Source organism: Natrix helvetica, assembly GCF_964273705.1.
Source record: "Natrix helvetica genome assembly, chromosome: 6".
NCBI classification, from domain to species: Eukaryota; Metazoa; Chordata; class Lepidosauria; order Squamata; family Natricidae; genus Natrix; species Natrix helvetica.
Genome location: NC_138553.1, coordinates 44,134,046 through 44,156,123, shown reverse-complemented (window position 1 = coordinate 44,156,123; position 22,078 = coordinate 44,134,046). Strand labels below are relative to the sequence as shown.

General features: G+C 38.5%; 1 protein-coding gene across 4 annotated transcripts; it reads right to left on the bottom strand.

Annotated features, from left to right (window-relative positions):
- Positions 1-3,072: 3,072 nt before the first annotated feature.
- On the bottom strand, positions 3,073-18,795 carry CSRP2 (cysteine and glycine rich protein 2). 4 transcript variants are annotated; one of them, XM_081958586.1, is made up of 6 exons: positions 18,661-18,795; positions 10,804-10,922; positions 7,133-7,301; positions 6,043-6,187; positions 5,560-5,653; positions 3,073-3,335 (listed from the first exon to the last, which is right to left on the bottom strand). In XM_081958586.1, exons 2-6 carry the CDS (start codon positions 10,913-10,915, stop codon positions 3,259-3,261), a joined length of 597 nt encoding a protein of 198 aa, XP_081814712.1. In that variant the 5' UTR covers positions 10,916-10,922; positions 18,661-18,795; the 3' UTR covers positions 3,073-3,258. The 4 variants fall into 4 exon arrangements, with proteins under 4 accessions (XP_081814712.1, XP_081814715.1, XP_081814714.1 ...); XM_081958589.1 differs by having other exon boundaries at positions 6,043-6,172; positions 18,661-18,794; XM_081958588.1 differs by having other exon boundaries at positions 10,804-10,936; positions 18,661-18,770.
- Between the last annotated feature and the right edge of the window lie 3,283 nt (positions 18,796-22,078).

Genomic DNA, 22,078 nt, shown 5'->3' with positions numbered 1-22,078 from the left:
CGCATGCCACCTGTGGCACGTGTGCCATAGGTTCGCCATCACTGCTCTAAGACATTACAAATTAAGACATTACATTAAGACACTGCAAAATAATAGTGTTCCTTAGAAAAAGTAATTGTGAAGATCAGCCAGGCCAGTTTTGAGTAGAATGACACGCCCAGTTAGGGGAGAGAATGCACTATTCTCTGCTCAGTGATGCACCTAAAGTACGATGTAAGTGTTTCACTATTATGAGCCTAATACAAGGGCGACACTACAGACATTTCTTGCATTCTTCTGTTATTCAAAATATATATCAATGATCAACCTGCTGGTCCTGATATATTATGCTGATGATTTAGCACTTACTGCTTAGAGAACTAACTTTGAGAAGGTGGAAGACAAGTTTACTCTGACTCTTAAGAGTATGTCAGAATACTATAATGAGAATGGACTAAAACCTAATGCATCAAAAACTAATGTCTGTGCATTCCATCTCAAAACAGGCAGGCTAGACATAGCCTCTATATTAACTGGGATGGAATGAGTCTGATACATTGTGAGATGCCACGTTACCTTGGCATTACACTGGATCGAACATCAACCTTGAAAAGACATGGTTGCAATTTAAAGCAAAAGATCTCAACCCTTAATAATCTCAGAAAGCTGGCTAGAACTACTTGATGTGCCCACCACATTATCGATGAATGGCTGCCCTTGCATTGGGTTACTTGGAAGAGTACACCCGCCCCATAGATGGTCAGGGCATTTAGTGATACATGGCACATTGTTACTGGATGTCTGCGCCCCACTCCGCTTGGCAAACTAAATATCTTGATGGGAATAGCCATGCCAGGTGTTAGGAGTGTGGCACAAGATGTTAAATAAGAAAAGGTATTACATGATCTGACACATCCATTATTTGGCCAAGTACCCCCTACGAAAGAAATCAAAGTCAAGGAGGAGCTACCATATTTTTCGGAGTATGAGCCGCACCTTTTTACCTCAGAAAAGAGGCTGAAAATCTGGGTGCGTCTTATGCACACAATATAGCAATTTTTGCCTCCCGAAACCCCACCCCCTTCACCAAAATGGCCGTGCATAGTCTCTAGGAAGCTTTTAGAGAGCTCCTGGGGGCTGGGGAGGGCAGAAATGAGCAAAAAACAGCCCGTTTTTTTCTCAATTTCACCCCCCCCCCAGGAGCACTCTATAAGCTTCCTAAAGGCTATCCATGCGCTTTTTTAAATGAAAAATGGGCCGTTTTTTGCTCGTTTTTGCCCCCCCTGCCTTCCCCAGGAGCATTCTGCAAACTCCCTAAAGGCTATTCATGCCTTTAGAGGGGGAAATGAGCCAGTTTTTGAAAAAAACAGGCCATTTTATGGGAGAATTGAAGAGTGCAAAACTTTTTTTTCATTTTCCTCTTCAAAACCTTGCTGCGGCTTATATTCCGGTGCGTCTTATACTCTGAAAAATATGGTATTTAGCTTGCATCAAGGAGATTGTTACTACTCCTCAAATAGAACAATTAAAAAGATGGAACTCCAAGATAAACGACTTCATAATTGGATGGAACCACTTGAGGAATTGCCTGGGAGTTTAGAGGAGTGGATGGTTTGAAAATGTTCAAATAGAACATAGTTTGGCTAGAACTAAAGACCACATGGAAAAATGGGGGTTCTTCCAGAGAACAATATTTACTGCGAATGTGGCATTATTAAAACCATCCATCTTTCACGGCGTCTCCTGGAGCCAAAATGCACACAGAATGACTTGGTCAGAAATATCCCTGCCATCAATGTGGCCTGGTATTGGGCTAGAACTATATACATTTATGTTTTTATTAAAGTTTTTATTATTAAATGTAAGTTAATTCTTTCCCCCTTTCTAGTTCCTGCATTTCCGACATGGGATGAGGAACACTGTAGAGGCTGTGTTTGGTACTTGTGTCAAACATTGCAAGGACTCTATTGACAGGGCAGAAAAGTTAATGAGATAGGAAATGTATATCCTAGTAAATTCAATATCTATCCCAAAAATATTCCTAATTAAATGTGCAAAAATACAGATTTCACTTGATGGTAGCAATGAAATATAGATAAACTTGTAGTTTGTTGCTGCAATTGAGTAATCATTTAGATTTAGACTTGAGCGACCTAGATATAGGATGCCTAATTTGGCTGAATTCAGAAACATCCTGTAAATGACCTATTCCTTGCACACATAAATCCAGATTGTAATGGAATCTCGACTTTGTTTCAATGTTTCCTATTAGATAGGTAATGAAAGTCCAGTTCTTTCTACCTGGTTACTAAGCATCGGCACCAGACTTGATGGCGCCTAATCACTCAATCAGTTAATATGTCAAGGAGTAGAAGTCTAGCTGAGGTTTCCTAACATCAAGGGCAATTTTATTTGTTGTTTTATACCATCAAGTCAAGATCAGCTTGAATCTTAATTTTTAAGATTTTTTTTTTTTAAATGGTGTGAGGGAAATCTCTGCAAGTCAACGTTGACTTCGGGCAACTGTCTGAATAAGTCTCTGCCGTTTTCTTGGCAACATTTTCAGATTTGCTTTGCCCTTATCCTTCTTCTTACATGGTCTCCCAGTTTTTAGCTTAGTGTCTTTAAACATTACACCAAACTATTTTTAAAAGATATTTAACCCTATTATTTGTTGCTAATATGAGACTTTATCCAATGAGATTTTTAAACATTTAGTTTAATTAGTCTCTTCAGAATGCTGGACATTGAATATTAATTAGAATGAATTATAATTCAGAGGATCTTTTCATATCAAAAGTCTTTAAAATTACATACTCAATGCACACAAGTAATTTCTGCTTTATTTTCTGCAACAGAAACTGTTTAATTGGAGGATGCTAGGGACATCATACCTTTTTCCCTGAACTTCTGGAACACAGACATGATGCAGCCCAAACATAGTTGTATTACATTAGCATACTTTTACACCAATTTTCTATGATGCTATAAAATATATGCATGATGTTTCAAATTTATTTTAAAAAGGAACACTTGCAGTTATTTAAGCAATAGAATGTGAATGATTTTTTCCACCAGACATTGCAATGCAAATGAGTGTCTAAATACAAAGCTTTATTGAAATTGATTGACAGGTTATTTAAAAATCTGCTTCAAGACTGGATTACATGCGGTACCTAAGGAAAAGCAGTTGCATAAGCCAAGAGCTGCTTCACAGTAAATGGTAGCATTTTGTGCCTTGGAAAAAGGGAACCCACTCTGTGCCAAATAGCTAATGTGTCACTGAGCATGAACAAGAGCACCAGCGCCTTGACCATAGCCAAATCCTTTGGGGCCAAAGTTCTTTGCATAACAACCTGAAAAGACAAAGAGTAAACTATTAGTTCCTTTCAATTATAAATATAATGTTTTAAAAAATATAATCAGGTTCAGAAAATATTAGTTTACAATGTGCTTTTACACTTGCTGATGTGAACCAATCTCCCTGCACGTGTAACTTGTGGACTTCAGTAAGACATTTGATAAGATAGACCATAACCTACTACTAGATAAAGTAGAAGAATGTGGGTTGGACAGCATCGCCACCAGATGGATTCGTAACTGGCTGACCAACCACACTCAACGTGTGAACTCAATAGAACTGCATCTACATGGAGGGAAGTATGCAGTGGAGTACCCCAAGGCTGTTTTAGGCCCAGTACTTTTCAACATCTTCATGAATGATTTGGATGAGGGAATAAATGGGGAACTCATCAAATTTGCAGATGACCCCAAGCTGGCAGGAATAGCCAACACTCCAGAGGACAGGCTAAAGATACAGAAGGATCTTGACAAACTTGAACATTGGGCACTATCTAATAAAATGAAATTCAATGGTGAAAAGAGTAAGGTTCTACATTTAGGCAAGAAAAACGAAATGCACAGGTACAGTATAGGTCAGTGATGGCGAACCTACGGCATGTGTGGCACAGGTGGCACGCGGAGCCATTTGTCAGGGAACGCAAGGCGCTGCCCTGTTAGCTGGCCAGCGCGCATGCGCGTGCTGGCCAGCTGAGTTCACCCTTTTTTAAAGCTATTTTTCGCCCTCCCCAGGCTCCAGAGGCTTTATAGGAGCTTGGGGAGGGCAAAAAGAGCCTCCCCCCCAGGAGGCCCTCCGGAGGCTTCATGAGCTTCCCTGAAGCCTCCAGAGCATAAAAAACCAGCCCTACGGGCAAACCGGAAATTCAGGAACGGACTTCCGATTTGCTTGGAGGGTCTTTTTGACTGCTCCGGAGGCTTCAGGGAAGCCTCTTGAAGGTCCCCGAAGCCTTCGGAGTGCTTAAAACGACCCTCCAAGCAAACGAAGTGACTTCCAGTTTGCTCGGAGGGTCGTTTTGACTGCTTTGGAGGCTTCAAGGAAGCCTCCTGAAGGTCCCTGAAGCCTCCAGAGGGCTTTCCGGGGGGGTAGGGGAGGCTGTTTTCGCCCTCCCCATGCTCCTATAAAGCCTCTGGAGCCTGGGGAGGGCGAAAAAAGCATGCACAAATGGGGAGGGTCGCTCCTGTAGTGCGCGCATGCGCACTGGGGGGGTCGCACATTGCATTATGGGTGCGGCATGCCTGCACACGACCCCCCTGCGCTCCTCCACTTATGACACGCGAGCCAAAAAAGGTTCGCCATCGCTGGTATAGGTGGTACCTTGCTCAATATTAGTAACTGTGAAAGGATCTTGGAGTCCTAGTGGACAACCATTTAAATATGAGCCAGCAGTATGCAGCAGCTGCCAAAAAGGCCAACACAGTTCTAGGCTACATAAACAGAGGGATAGAATCAAGATCATGTGGAATGTTAACACCACTTTATAATGCCTTGGTAAGGCCACACTTGGAATACTGCATTCAGTTTTGGTCGCCACGATGTAGAAAAGATGTGGAAACTAGAAAGAGTGCAGAGAAGAGCAACAAAGATGATTAGGGGACTGGAGGCTAAAACATATGAATAACGGTTGAAGGAACTGTTTATGTCTAGTTTAATGAAAAGAAGGACTAGGGGAGACATGATAGCAGTGTTTCAGTATCTCAGGGGTTGCCACAAAGAAGAGGGAGTCAAACTATTCTCCAAGGCACCTGACGGTAGAACAAGAAGCAATGGGTGGAAACTAATCAAGGAGAGAAGCAACTTAGAACTGGAGAGAAATTTCCTGACAGAACAATTAATCAGTGGAACAGCTCGCGTCCAGAGGTTGTGAACGCCCCAACACTGGAAGTCTTTTAGAATATGTTGGATAGCCATTTATCTGGAACGGTATAGGGTTTCCTGCCTAGGCAGGGGGTTGGACTAGAAGAGCTCCAAGGTCCCTTCCAACTCTGCTATTTTATTGTATTATATTGTATTTTGCAGATGTTACGCAGAATATACATTATATAGAGATCTCTCACCGTTCAATAAAGCTGTCTCATATGACAATGATTGGAGAATACTTACATTGTCATCTGCTTAAACTAAATCAGTGTGATAAATACATTAAACTAGTGGTAATCCCATCTGTTTAAGATTTAAAATTACATATCTTGCACCAGAACAATTCTAATATTTTACCTTACCTTTGCAATAAATTTCGCCCTCCTTCTCTGTCAGAGTTGTTGATTCAAGGCTTTTACCACACTTGGCACAGCGAAAACAATTTTTGTGCCAAGGCTAAAAAGAAAACAAACTATTTCAGACTTCTGTGTTTCATCATTTTCAGTAGATGCACATAGTCTTTTTCATGAAGAAAATCTATGTGGTCACTAAGAAGACATGATACCAACTTGATGGCACATAATCAATCAATCTAGTCCTCTAGAGATAATTGTTTTTCATGTTATATTACTTCTTTTTAGTAGAAAGCATTTACCATAGATACAAATTCATTTGGGAAAATGAATTAGTTCCCATTCTTAGATGTTCTTTTTTACAAAGTTCACTTTAAAGCAAACAAAATCAATCCAATTCTAACAGGTCAAGGTCATCACTTTCAATTAAATCACCAAGCAAATCCAGAATAGTTTGACAGGGCATTTGCAAACTATTGCATGTCACCTTACCTTTCCAGCTCCTATTACTTTCTCAGCTGCATACACAGAGTCACCACATCTGGAACATTTTTCTGCCCCTCCAAATTTCTGAGCAAATTTTGAAGTATTTGGACTTGTTGTCGGTCGATGAGAAGGTATGCTAGCATGAAAAGAACTGTTGAAATTAGTGTCTTTCTGAATCAGCTATGAACAGGCAGGCTAGACTGAGCTCTCATTAACAGGGTGCAAAATCATTTTATTTCTTCCCCTAAGAGCAACGATAGCTCTACAAAAAACCACGGCAAAAGAAGGGTATATTGTTGAAGTCTAGCTGCCTTTATCGACCCCAGGAGAGCCATAAGTCAACTTCAATTGTGACAAGAGAAAAAAGGATTTTTTAGATCTTGAGCAAAATGGGTGGCAAAGGATATATAACACACTGATCTCTTGACATAGATCCATAAGTCTTTCCTCAATAATGCTTTGGTTATTATTATTACTAAAGTTGTCTGTTTCCTCTGTGATCAGAAAAGGCAAACTAATGCATACTGGTTTAACACAAGAGGAAATCGCTGCAGCCAAAGTTGTCAGCTGGAGAGAAGAACATACAACCATATTCTTCCAGTGGGAAGCCACGATTTATGTTGCATTGAACTGAATTATAAGATTGCTCAATCTAACATTCATATTTAATATGTAACATGATTCAACCAGGGACTAGATAGAAATGTACTTCTTCCTCACAGTGTTTCGTCTGATCATAAAACATTCAATAGTCAATAGCAGGAATTGATCTTAGCAAAAAAGATAATCTTCCTTTTTTTGAGCTTTGCTCTCACAGGATGTAACAATCCATTACATACAAATAAAAAAGAACTAGTAATTTTCTAGAAATGCTGGTCTCTTGAACAGCCTCAGATCATGAACGCTCAAATACAGAACTGGAGTGATCTTTTTATTCCACTTTTATTTAAGGTGGTCTTAATAGTTTGTATTTAATAGGTAATACATCTAATGTCTCAAGATAGACCTAAGGCAAAGAGCTGGCTATTTTCAACATCCAGTTATTTGCTACAGTTCAAACTGCAGCCAGCTAGAGGTAAATAACTGCTGTACCTACTTGTCATGTTTTATGCCAAGCCTTTCTCCTCTGTCCATATTGAGAGTGCCTGCTCCTTGCCCATAGCCATATCCTTTGGGGCCATATTTTTTCCCATAACAAGACTTGCAGTATATTTCTTCCTCATGCATGGCCACAGTTGTGCTATCCAGGTTTTTCCGGCATACCACTAAGGAGGAAATGAGATAATGTTTATTACCCAAAAATAATTTTCAGTAGCTACAGTATGTCTACTGAAAACTGAGGGGGCTAGTTCTTTGAATAACAGTATTAAATTCTGTTCTATCATTATACCCTCTTTGGCTTTTATGATTTGCATTTGCTCAGTGGTCCAAAGTCTTCTTTTCTGATGAGAGCAACTTTTGCATCTCATTTGGAAACCAAGGACCCAGAGCATGGAGGAAGAATGGAGAGGCCAATCAAGCACAGTAATCCCATGGTCATTGAACCAGGTTTTGGTGCTTTTGGTAAAAGTTGCTCTCATCAGAAAAGAGGACTTTAGACCACTGAGCAACAGGACTTTGGACCACTGTGCTTCATTAAGACCAGGTCAACACAACCGTCTACCAGGAGATTTTGGAGCACTTCATGCTTCCTTCCGCAGACGAGCTTTATGGGGATGCTGACTTCAGTTTCCAGCTGCCCACACTGCCAAAAGCACCAAAACCTGGTTCAATGACTGTAGGATTACTGTGCTTGATTGGCCAGCAAACTTGTCTGACCTGAACCCATAGACAATCTATGGGGCATTGCCAAGAGAAAGAGGACAGACATAAGACCAAACAATGCAGAAGAGCGGAAGGCCGCTATTGAAGCATCCTGGTCTTCCGTAACACCCCAGCCACAGGCTGATAGCTTCCATGCCACGCTGCATTGAGGCAGTAATTGCTGCAAAAGGGGCCCAAACCAAGTACTGAGTACATATGCATGCTTATACTTTTAAGAGGTCCGATATTGTTCTATGTACAATCCTTGTTTTATTGATTGCATGTAATATTCTAATTTTCTGAGATGGTGGATTTGGGGTTTTCATGAGCTGTACACCATAATCATCACAATTATGACAAATCACGGCTTGAACTATCTTGTTTTGCACGTAATGAGTCTTATCTCATATATTAATTTCACCTTTTAAGTTGCATTACTGAAATAAATGAACTTTTGCATGATATTCTAATTTTTTGAGTTTCACCTGTATTTACATTAGTGCCAATAAGTCTAATCATGCAAGAGTTTCCAAGGACACGTTACCTTTTGTGTGAAACAACTAAAATATATAGACAGCCAATTTAAATCTATGCCCATACTAGCTTATTACTTATTCCTCTTTCAGATGTATGTTGCTTGTTTAGTTGGCTGGGAAACAAGCAAGTATCTCAGTATTAATGAGCAAATAAAAACAGTTTTTATACAATCACTTACAGTTCTGCATTATACACATTTTATGAAAATTAAGAGTAAAATAGTTCAATTTAGACTTGTTGAATATAGTATTGCTTTGAGTATTTGTTCAAAAATACTCTAGAATTCTAGATTCTATAATAAATATAGTAGTGGACTACAATGGTTGCTCAGTAAATTAAGATTCCTCCACAACTAAGATTATAAAAGCTAAACATTGGCATCATAGTCAAACCAGATGTTACTACAAATGAAGATCCATTCTAAATTTCCAAGCTAAGGGCATGGAAATAAGTGGTGTGAAAGAATTAACACTATGGAATTACATCTGTCTCCGTTTCATTTCCTCAACTATGTTGTTGTTGGCAAAATTTAATGAAGACACATTTCCATTGTGATATCCTCTGTGAAAAATCACTTTTTCCACATTAAAGCTTAGTTGTATCACTGCATTAACTTTTAGAAATGGTTTTGTTTTTTATTTTGGTATCAGTTTTTGTTCAGGTACTTAAATTGGATTCCATGCTTCAGTTTTAATTATTGTAGTTACTGTAATTGTGTACACTATCATTATGTTTCACATTTCCCTAAGACACTATCATGTTTCCAGTTTTGAAATTCAATGGATTTGCCAATTATAAGTTTAACAGAAACTCTTGAGCTCAATTCCATACTCAGAGAAGCTAAAGTTTGTATTCCTTCATCACTGAGTATATTCTGTATATTTTAGAAATGTTTTCCTTCTTGATGTTCAATTTTGTAAAATGTGAAGAAGCAATCCTGAAAGCAGACAATAAAACTTTAAAAGTATCTCAACCCTTGCCACTCATTGCATGGCTTTTACTGTAAGCATTAGTTTTCATGATAGTGGAAACTTGATCAAGCTTCTATTTAAATGTACCTCATAAAAATTCCAAATTCAACATTCAGTTTGATTTTTTCAGTTTGACCTTTTATTTTATCAGTTACAATTAACATTTATCAAATGCTGATGACAGTATAGTACAGTACTGCACTGTACTGTTCATGACATGTCATCAGCCAATTGTTTGAAATAATTAGAAGATATAAAAATTCAGCATCTTAACAATTTGCTAAGCTGAACAATCATATCAACTCTGTCCTTGACAGTCTACAACCTCTGGCAAAGCCTAAGGGAATTTTGTCTCCAATAGGCTAAAATTAGAAAATCGACTACTATAAATCACATAATTAATTTATTTGAAATAAACATTGAATGGAATCAAACTAGTGAATAATTTCTCAAAATGGTATTTAAAATATAGAGTTCTAGAATAGGGTACCGAATGAGAACTGCATCTTGATGGAACAATTATGCATTCTGCTAGTACATTTTTGTCAACAGAATAAAACTGAATTAATAAGCTTTATATTTAAAGTAGTCTACATGGATCAAAGTGACAATCTTGTGTATCATTAGCAGGTATGGTGATAGGGTTATGGCAATGTTAGTCAGAACTAAATGACTGTCTGAAAGCATTCTTTTAACCATACATTTGTTCTGCAAAGTTAAGAGTCTGCATGAATCACACAGGAGATATGGAATACAAACTTCATGGCACAGGACCTAGTTACATGCAGGATCGCATCCTGCCCCACACATCCCTACGACCAATTCGCTCACACAGAGAGGGACTTCTCCGGGTGCCGTCCGCCAAACAGTGTCGGGGGGCGACACCCAGGAGCAGAGCCTTCTCTGTGGTGGGCCCAGCCCTGTGGAATGACCTCCCCCGTGACATCAGGATTACTTCCGATCTCCGCTCCTTCCGTGTACAGCTGAAGACCCACCTCTTTCAATTATCTGGCCTGGCTCAACCGTAATTTTTCTTACTCCTCCTGTCTTTTTAAATTTTAAATTTTAATTTTACATTGGGTTTCTTACAATTGGGGTATTTTAATGGTGATTTTTAACTGTCTATGTAATTTGTTACCTCCTCCGTGCATTTGTGTCTTTGTATATATGTATGTTTATGTGTTTGTACACATGTTTTATGTTCTATATGCTCCATTGTACGCCGCCCCGAGTCCTGTCTGGAAAGGGAGCGGCTAATAAATCCAAATTTATTATTATATTATAAAAAACTTGCAAAATACAATCTTTATCGTTTTACATCCTGATCTTTGTTCTTTGGAGCCCAAGGTGGCAACTGTATAACTCAATGCTAAATTTGGGTTCTTGCTATTTATAATTTGATCCATACTGCTCAAATACCGCTAATTCATTCAAAAAGAGTTTCATAGGTACTTACTACAAAGAAAGCAACATCTGTGGAAGCTTCTCCCATCACACTGGACTTCCTCCGCATGGTATACTATTCTGCCGCAGGCTCCACATTTGTTTCCACCTCCCCAGTTTGGCATTTTGAGTCTGCGGAATAAATGCTAACAATTAACAATAGAATAGAATTAGAAAGAGAAATAGAATATAACTTGATTGTCACTTTAAATGCACACTAATCAGCATACATTAAAATGAAATTTAGTTGCATTCAGCTTTCGAAAGATAACTATTATGCATATTATGCCCCCCCTCCCCAAAAATATGACACTAAGAAACATTACAGTCTAGTTCAAATGTATACTTTGCAAAAAAAAAATCCTATGAATTTGCAAGCCGGATGGCATAGGCAACAAAGCTGTTACAGAATCTAAAAGTCCTGATATAAATACTTTGAAACCTCCTCCCAGAGGTGAGCAACAAACACGCTGTGAAGTGGGTGTGCGGGATCTCTAACAATGCTTCGAGCTTTAAGCACATAGCTTAAAATGTGCTCCCACTAAGGCCTTTTTGCTCGAACCCCCAAGCATTATAATCCATGCTGTAAACTGGCTTAAAGAAGTGCTGACCATACTTCTAACCCTTATTTAGTCTCAGCAACAGAGAAAGTGGGTTCTGTCTACCAAAGACATTGAGGGAGGAGAGAAAGTGATGATCAATGCCTTCTCTGGTTCCAATTAATTACTGGCTGCTGAAGACACACTTGATAGATAGGCAAAGATGAGTCCATGGGAGACTAAAGAGGCTTTAGTCGCATTTGCCCACACTGGTAGCTTGTCAGCGGAAGAGTGTACATTTGTCTCCTATTCATTTGGAAGACTGGCAAACTTTTGTCCAATAATGAGTTCAAATGTTAGGATGAAGGAACAGTGCTGGATGAAGCTTCCAGCTATCCTCCACTCAATTGTTCTTTCAGCACAGAGACTCACCAGTATTACAGGCATCTGGTAAACACATTTACTGTTCTTTCTGCTGCTTAAGTGAAGAATAATAGAATAGTCTGAAAGTGAGTTTCAGTTTATGATTTATTTTTCTTGTAGAAGTTATAGAGGAGCTGCTAAGCAATGGTTGCTTAGATGTAAACATGATTGGAATATGGCTAGGGTTAATAATTAATCCCAAATAAAACATATTCACCCATTTGTTGCATTGCAGCACGTGCATAATTTAGTAGTAACATGCCAGTAGTGCTATATTTTTGAGAATCATAGATAACAGGTTTTTGCATTATGTAATGATAAAAACCTGTGAAAAATGTCCATGTGCCATATACTTCAAGTACTTATACTTTTTCATAACTTCACACTAAAAATGATATAATTATCCTATAGCTTTGTTTTACAGTATTACTCTTCAAAAATTACCATATTTTTTGGAGTATAAGATGCACCTTCCCCCCCTCCAAAAAAGAGGCTGAAAATCTGGGTGCGTCTTATATACTGAATACAGCATTTTTGGCCTACTGAAACCCTGCCCCCTTTGCTCCCCCAGCCCTTAGGAGCATTCTACAAGCCTTCCAAAGCCTCTGCATGCCTTTTTTTTGCAAAAAATGAGTCATTTTATGCTTGTTTTTGCCCCCCCCCAGCTCTGATGAGCACTCTACCAGCCTCCTAAAGTTCTGCATGCCCCCCTTTTTTGCAAAAAACAAGGCGTTACTTATTTTAGCAAGATATCACAATCTCTGTAATTCTTCAGAGTCTAAGAATCTAGATATTTAAAACTTTATAGATTCCTTAATCTGCAGCAGTGTTTCTCAACTTTAGCCACTTGAAGAGGTGTAGACTTCAACTCCGTTGAGGTCCACACCTCTTCAGATGGCCATGGTTGGGAAATACTGATCTACCGTATTCCCTGGATGGCTTTTCAAATGATTCACATTTTCATTTCTGTGACACAGGCAAATACATGTTAGGATTTAGTGTTCCAGTCTGTCTTGGTGTGTTTCGGAAAACTGTTCTTCATGAAGCAATTTAGAAATACGATGACTGCCCCTTAGGATATTTCACTGCAGACCTACCTTTTAAAATTCATATAGTATGACAACTTGAAGAGTTTGACTTTAAATGCAGTTGGCCCTCAAATTTCATGTAATGCATCTCACTGCTTTATTTATATACAAGCTTCACACTTATAGTAATGTGTAGTCTGTTTCAGAGGTGGTATTTAGCAGGTTCTGACCAGTTCTGGAGAACCTGTAGAGGAAATTTTGAGTAGTTCAGAGAACTGGTAAATACCACCTCTGACTGGCCCTGCCCCCATCTATTCTCTGCCTTACGAGTCCCAGCTGATTGGGAAGAAATGGGGATTTTCCTTCCCCTGGAGTGAGGTGGGAATAGAGATTTTACAGTATCCTTCCCCTGCCACACCCACAAAGCTACACTCACAAAGCCATGCCATGCCCACCAAGACACGGCCACAGAACCGGTATTAAAAAAATTTGAATTCCACCACTGGTTTGTTTCCATTTTAGATTTGCCTTTGGTTTAACATCACAAATGACTTGTTAGAGTTTTCTGACTTAAACAGAAAATTATTATCACCAAGAGCTTTAGTCCAAGATGTAAGAGGCAACCATGATGACACATGCTTTAGTCAATGAACTATTATAATGTTGTATCCAGGTTCTGCATTACCATTCACCTAAAAAGTCAAACTCCCAACAGCATTCTGTCAAGCAGCATTTAGTACAATTCTGCATGAAACAAAAGGACAGAAGTGCAAACCCTTTCAGTGGCATACCTAAAATCTTTTAGAAGTATTTTCTTTTATTTTGTCATTGGTGCTGCCTGATTCCAGACAACTCACGGTGTAAAAAACAAGACAAACACAACAAAATAAACGAAAATACAGAAAGGGAAATATAGAAGCAAATCCAGAAAACTTTATCATAGTTGATAAAGATAAACCTAAGATAAAAAATTCTAACGAGGTTCTATTCCCTGTATTCCAAGGCCTGAGAGAACATCAGGGTCTTTTTAGCTTTCTAGTATATCATCATGGTGGGACCTGACTGGATCTCAGGGAGAACCTGATTCCAGAGGACAGGTGCCACTTCAAAAAAAAGTGTGCTTCCTGGGTGCCAAAAGTCATATGAGAGGACCTAGCATGTGCTACTCTGTTGGCTCCTACCAGCGGGGCAGGAATCACAGGAGATAGGCAGTTCTTCAAATGACTAGGCCCTATGCATATAAATTATTATAAGTGATAATCAGCACTTTGTTTTGCCATTAGAAGCATTCTGGCAAGCATCTCACAAATCAGGAATGTTATGTGGGCATGCAGAGTAGGCCCAGCACTGTTCATTCTGCTGTTTTATGGCCCAGTTGAAATTTCCAAATCATTTTCAAGGGCAACCGCCTGTTGTTTTGAATAATAAAATGTGAAGCATATAAATTTAATAAATAAGTAACAGTTGTGCTGTGAGGCAACAAAGTTATCAGTGATTGTCTATATACTCTTCCAATTCAGGGAGGGTTACAACTAGTGCACCGCTTGAAGTTGTGCAATGGCTGTCTTGGTTATTGCCACTCCTTGAACAGGAGTGGTGGTAAGCCAAGGAATACCTCCAGATTGCACATCACTTCTGAATGGGGAAGTGCAACTCACCCAGGAGTGGATAGAAAAATCTCACTTTAGGTGATCCTAAGAACCATAGCCATTGGGTTTTAGTAGAATTGAGCCAAGATCAATTCCTTCCCTTCCAAGCCCACACAGATTCCAGGGACTGAGACATTACTTCAACAACCTAATTTAGTTGTCCTGGAACTAAAAGATACTATTGGTTATCATCAGAATACTGAAATCCCTGCCCTAAGATGACCCAGCAGTTTCATGTGAATGTTGAACAAGAGGAGAAAGCATCAAACCTTGTGGCATTCCATAAAGGAGAGTTATGAGGAGCAAGCTCTTCCCCTCCTCGCCAACACTGACTGAAATCAGCCTTGAAGGAAAAAAAGAGAACCACTGCAATATGGCACCTCCAATTCCCAAACCCTGGAGTCAGTCCAGAAGGATACCAGAATTGCCGGTATCAAAAGCTGCTGAAATATCAAGGATAGATTCACTAACTGTGCTCCAGCACAACAACATGTGGGACCAAGACCACCTCTGTACTGAATCTCAGCCTGGAACTCAGATTAGAATGAATGTAGCTTTCTTCAGAGTTATCTGCAACCACACCATCTGGTCAAAACTGTCTCTAAAAAGTGAAGGCTGGTGACTAGAAGGTAATTGATTGTTGGATCCAAGATTAGTTTTTTGAAAATGAACGTGGAAGGCGCCACTTCTCTCAGAAAGGTTGACACCACCACATACACCCCACTACTTGGTTGCCTTAATGATCTCAGAGGGATTTGGATCCAAGAATCAAGTGACCAAATAGTGCAGGGATTCTTATGTGCTTCTTCAATACTTAATATCATAAATTCATCCCAGATAATACTGGACTAAGCCCATAGCATTTCTGCTAGACATGCTTAGTTGGAGTCCAACATATTACAGATTTGAGCAACTTTAACCAATTAGCCAAAATAGTCTTTGGCTCCTGCCTGTTAGAGAAAGGTTACCCTAAAAATGATTGCTTTTAATCTGACATATACAATCATTTAACATTCTAGCATTTATTCATGTTTTGAAAAAGAAAGTTTCTCCCAGAAGAATAAGATAGCATAAAAAGTATGCCAGATTTATATTATTAATTATGAAAAATGACCAAACTGATTCTGGTCATACTTGTATATTTAATTGTATATTAAATATCTTTCATCTTTAGCCAATGACATTTTCAGTTTTTATAATTATCTTAAGTTTTAAAGTACACAACCTAATAATAATGTAACATGTAGTTTGGCCCTAAATCTCAACGGCTTTTTTAGAAAAGAAAATCAGTGCAAGGCATTTCATAAATTGTAATGAACTATAAAAGTATACATAGCTAATGTACTACATTTCTCTTAATATGGATTTTTATGTTATTCCATCTACTTCAAAAATGACTAGTTTACTAGTTCTATCTTCCTACAAATGTGGTCAGGCCATGTTTTTTTCAAAGTTTGATAAAGTATTTATACAATAAGATGCTTTCATCATGATTGGAAAGCAAGATAAAATGTATTTCCATACTACACAGTTTTATCTTGAATATACTCATCACAGTAAAGGCAAATAGGTTAAAATAAGTTAATAAAATATCTAAAATTAGCTTCTATTATCCAATCATTTCCATGCTATTTAATACCTCCAGCCTAGAAAATTTCCTATAGTCTAATTTGGAGGCTGTAGAACAAGTTCTGTGAATCAGATAAGACGGCTACATAATTTTTGGGATCTACCGCAGGAAAGCAACAACGTTAGTTTTTCATCTTTCCTCATTTTAGCTTTATGGCAAAACCTGTTCTGCGTGTTCAAGGATAAGAATTCAATCTAAAAATAAAATAAAAAATATTCTGATGGAAGAAATTGTAAAACAGAATATAAATTGCCTGTTTGAGACTATTCAAGATTTCCTGAGAAGTTTGTAAATATTGCACTGACAAAATTCAAATGAAACTATTTTGAAATATAGATGACAGCATCAGATTTACAAATCCATCCAACAATGGACAGCATTTTCAGTAAATATTTAATTTTTTTGTTACATTCTCAATGTGTTCTCATTCATTTCCAAGACAAGAATTTCCATTATTGCAATCTTTGAGGACAGGATAGTCAACATCAGCAAGCCAAACACATAGACCAAGAGTGTGAAACTCACGTCACCTCAGTGGTGTCACATGTCGTATCTGGACCTTTTTCCCCTTTGCTAAACTGGGCATGGGTGTAGTCAGCATGTGACACATCTGGGCTGGAGGTTTGACAGCCCTGACATAGACTGTCAATAAATGTGATTAAGCTACATTACATGCATCAATTAGTTTTCTATTAAGATGTTTATCACTCATACTTTTATTAAGGATCATTTAATATAAAATAAAATCTCACAAAAGAAAAATATGGAAATCTCCAGAAGATAGGCTGTATTTTTTTTAAAAAGGACAGCTATCTTGTAATCACTTCCACTTTAAATTAATATTCAATCCCAGTGGGTATCCATTATAAACCAAGAAATCTCAAACATTTCCTTACTAGCACACCACATGCAGTAAAGGAGATAGTGTTTTATTGAGCTTTTAACATGTCTATTCCCAGTGATATAATCCAAAATCTATATTATATGAGCAGTGCACCTTTTAATAGCAGTTTGCTGGCAGACATAAACTTGATGAGCAACAGTTCATGAAAGTAGATGCCTTTTAATAAAATGTGTGGATCTGAAAAGGTGTTTCTAAACTCTCAATTTTTAGCTAGAGGCTATAATTTCACATATAACCTGCTTTCTCATAAGCAAGAGTTTACAGAGATTTCATAAGTGGGATTGTTCTGTCCCACGATTCCAATGAATATGCAGACACAGGCTTGGTTGTCTGCCATGACTAATTACATAGATAAAGCCACCCCTTGGGTAGGAGCTAGAAAGCTATCTTCAAGAACAAAGATTAAACTTACGGAATGATTTCTCAATAGCTAGTACAATGGACTGTTGTTTCCTGAAAAGATTCCCCTCCCGTCGCTCCACCTATAAACTCTTTGGGAGGGGCCACACCCTTAGCCAGCTGTCCTTACTCCCTTCTATGACGTTGTCTCCACAGCTATTCCTTTTCTCTTCTCAGCACATCAGGGACAACCTCTCTCTGTTCCTCCTCACTGCTCCCTGACTCAGATGCCACCTGCTCTGGAGGATGAGTCTTCCTCATCCTCCAGAGCAGTCCCATAATGGTCTGAGCTGTCAGAGTCCACCAACAGCTCAGCCGGCCGCTGCTGGGCCACAACAGGGATCAAGCTAAATTAGAACACAGAATAGCTCAGAGGTCTTTTAGTCCAACCAAGTGATCAAGCAGAAGACCATTCCGGACCAATGGTTGTCCGATCTCTTCTTGAAAGTTTTGTTTTTTTCCATTCCATTAAGCTATATACTCACAATCTTTTCACAAAGTACAAATAATTTCAGGCCAGGATGCAATAGATTCCTTTAAGCAAATTACCACTTCTCAATTAAAAATGATATAACTTTCCCCCAATACATTCAGAAGGGGAACCTAGCACTTGATCTAAAAACCAACCAAAACAAAAGTTCGGCATCCTCTAATCTTGTCGGGCCAGGGAGGACGCTGAGATCCTGCAAGCCTTTCTGGAAGGAAAGATTGCAGCTAAAAGAAGAAGTTAAGCGAAGACATCTGGGTTGAATGAGTTCTTTATTAGTGCAATTAATGAAGGGTGGGAGCTGAAGAGGAGAGTGCAGAAGAAGAAAACAAAGACAATCACCTACTTAAGGGAGGAGACAGGATTTAGAAAGATCAATCCTACACACGAAACCACGAAACTCCCAGAGACACTGATGTACAGAGGTTCTGCAACCACCCCGTACTTGGTTACGAGGGAGCCAGTCTTCCAAGCTGAAGAAGTAATTCATTCCAGCAGACGCTTAAAAAAAGCAACCCCCCGCAAAACCTTCCATTTTGGAATAAGCACCTTTGGAAACGCCCCCGCTAGAGGTGGTTGCGTTTGACGGCCTTTGCAAAGGCGATTCCGTCAATGCCACCGGTCTTAGCCCAGGGAAGCCTCCACGCAGAACCCCTCGGATTGGCCAGGCAGCAACTAATTTCAGGAGCCTCCAAGCAGAGCTAAGGCACAAAAGCGAAGATGATCGAGGCGGTTGAGGAAAGCAAATCGCGAGGAAAGTCTCGGCGTTGTTCCACTTGCTTCTCTTATGTAGCCTCACTTCGCCACTTACCTGCCGGCTGTAGCGAGAGACACCCCACCTCAGCCGCGGCTCTCGAAGAAACGATCCTTGCGCCCCCGCGGTGGCTGTTTATAGGCTTTCGCAAGGAGGCGGAGCAATCGGACGCCTTCTCCAGCCGAGTCCCCGCCTCCTCTTGACCTTCGCCAGCTGCAGTAAAATAATCCGCTCATGCTGTCTTTCGGGGTCGTAGTGGCTTTGGGTTGTCTTTTTTTGTTTGGCTGCGCGCGAGTTTCTGATGTCCCGTCTGGAAGGCCTCGCTACGTGCATTTCATCAGAAGAGTAGGTAATCTTGGAAGTGAATAATCTTAGGATTCAGAGTGAAGTAAACGTGAAATATGAAATCCCTGGCTTGCTAAGTAGAAACATTTCTAGATGTTCTCTCAGCATCCCAATCAGGAATATATTTAATAAAGGGTATTTGGGATATAACTTGTATTTAGTTTTGAACAGTGATGGAATATGGAAATTGCACTAATTATTAGAAAGCAATTATAGGGAAGGGGCATATAAACTTCTTAGTTGTATTTAGCTATGTCCATTGTGACAATCAGGTCCTGAACACAGATAGATCTTCAATTTAACCATTATGAACTTTCTGTCTTTCTTTCATTTATTTTTTGTTCTATGCATAACCTGCCTTGGAGGTGTATATGATATCAACCATTATTTTATTTCCATAGTCCTAAATCAGATTAAAGAAGTAACGATCGGCCACCTACTGAACATCGTTATCAAAACAGCATTACCTGAAGTGTCACTCTGCCTTCATCTATGTACAATATCCCCAGTTAAAAAGTTTCTCATATCCTGGCTTGCTCCATATCAGAACATGCAAAGCCACTGTGGCATATTAACCAAGTTGTATGTCCTGCTACCCCTCACCGACATTGGGAATATCTCAGCCTACGTGAGAACCTGTAAACTGGCATATTGGTTTGCAGAACTGACACCTGAAAACAAAGCTGCTCATTGACTGTTCAACTGGAAGCTTTATACAATCTTGTGGTAGAGGACAAGCTGGATTGGTTCACTTTATACCAGTGGGTCTCAACCTTCCTAATGCCCCGACCCTTTAATACAGTTCCTCATGTTGTGGTGACCCCCAACCATAAAATTATTTTATGTTTTGCATATTTTTTTCAAAAATATGTGTTTTCCGATTGTTTTAGGCGACCCCTGTGAAAGGGTCGTTTGACCCCCAACCCACAGGTTGAGAACCACTGCTTTATACAAATGTTAAGTGTGGCTCTTGACAAGCCCATGTTTATGAGGGCTGGGATGGCCTCCCTATATTTCCTTTTCCTCAAGTAAACTGTTCTAGTTAAATGGGAGTTCAGGGTGGCTTCCCCCTACCCCAATTCTTGGCTTTCAGTTGTATAAAAGATTGTTTTATATTAAGTTATATTAAGTTATAATTAAAACTCAGAACTTTCATCGTGGTCATTGGAAAATGGCAACTATTAACAAGATTATTTTTCTCCCCCCGAGAAAAATTTTGCCTTGTTATTTTACAAGCCTTTTGCTAATTATAATTTAATCTAGTTTTGTGAAACATAAGTCTCTGTCCATACTGGATTAAAGATTTGCAACAAAGAACTGGTTTTATATTCTTCCTTGATCATATATTCAGAAAACTACTTTCCTGTATCAAGGCTGCCTTCTTAATTAGGCTAAAAAACATTAATTCAGTTTGCAATGGGAGTGCCAGCTGAACTTTTGAGGATCAGTGTTTGTAACAGCTGAGTAGTACTTCCAAACACAAGGCCCTCTTTGTTTTGTTTTGTCATTTAGGCATAACTTCCAAATAACACTGTAATAGAAAACCATTGTTTTGATTTGAAGGTAGGCATATTTTCATGAATCATTCAATTGCTTTCTATTTTCCTATTGCAAGTTTGAATTGTAAAGTCCCAAATATGCATAGTATATACACAATTGCATACTTTATAGTTAGCCTGTATAAAATTAATATTAAAAATTAATATTGTATAATCCAAAGGTCCAAAATGAAACTATTCATTAGTAATCCTCAGCTAGGGTCAATAGGAATCAGTGTAAGAACCAAAGCCTTAAAACAAGAAGTTTTAAAAAAAATAAATGTTGGAAATTAGTGAGTAGGGTTCACTTATGAATAAGACTTATAGAAGCTTGTTGATAATAGGAAAGGGTATTACTCTTTAATATAAGTCAGCAGTCTTAAACATGGTACTCTTATACTGAATTAAATTTCTTCCTTTCAAAATTCCTGTCCATCAGAGCTACTTGTCATACATTCTACAGATTGTGAATGAAAATCCTGCATTTGTGCTGGATTGGGGAAGATTGATGTAGACTAGGTTCATGCATCTTGCTGGGTTATAATACTGTTTGTTTGATTTATGAAAGTTATAGATATTGGACTACAACTAGGAAAACTCAGGTTTAGGACAAGAAGCTAGTAATAATGCTTTTGGGACAGTCATTATCTCTAATCCAAACATCTCACAGGGTTTCTAATGGAAAAAATAATAGAGGAAGAAGTGTTAGGTTTACTTTACTTCCAGAGTAAGTGGTGTAAGCAAAAAAAAAAAAAGATACGTGATCCATTGTAGTTTATTCTCGATATAACAATTTCAGTGTAGTTTTAAAGTTCATCAGTTAATGTGATGTTGTGATTGACCTTACAACTTACTTGAAAGTTTTATTGCAGTCTTTGATTAACTTACTGTATATCTAATTACTTAAAAATTGTGCTAAAATTTCTGCTGTGGAAATGTATAATAATAAATTTGAAGAATTTTAAATTGGCATTGGCTCCAGATTGTCTTACAGTTTTGCTTAAATTAATATGGCGCTCCTTATACATATTTAATTTCCTCCATTAACTATTATGTATGATAACAGTGTCTAATGAGTTTAAAGGGATTCTTAATATAACCTTAAAAGTGAGTGATTACATAATGTCTAGTCAGCAAAGTATACAGTCTTATTATGAAAGTGGTTGTTCGTTAGATAGGTGAGCATAGAGGATTTTTTTTTTAAAAAAAAACCTTTAAGCAATAAAACCACAATCAGAAACAAAGATCTTTTTAAAAAAACATGTTTCTTTTACTCGTAGTTATGACTATATGGAGGTGTTAGGCAGATGTATCTAAAGCAAGAAGAACAAAGTACACAGTTTCAATGTTGTCCTAAATGTAATTAGAGAAAATGTGCAATGCAAACCACTGATTGCTGGTGCTTGTTTTCCTGGTCATGAGTATCTCATGCTATATTTTTCTAAGGAAACCTGAGCCAAGATAGACCTTTTTGTTTTTGCCATTTCCATGCTGCTTTAATGGGCTACTCAGATTCTTCTTTTCTAGCTTTCTCAATAATACGATATGAAAGTGCTGTGTTGTTGCAGCCAACTAGAGCTGCAGGTACAAAT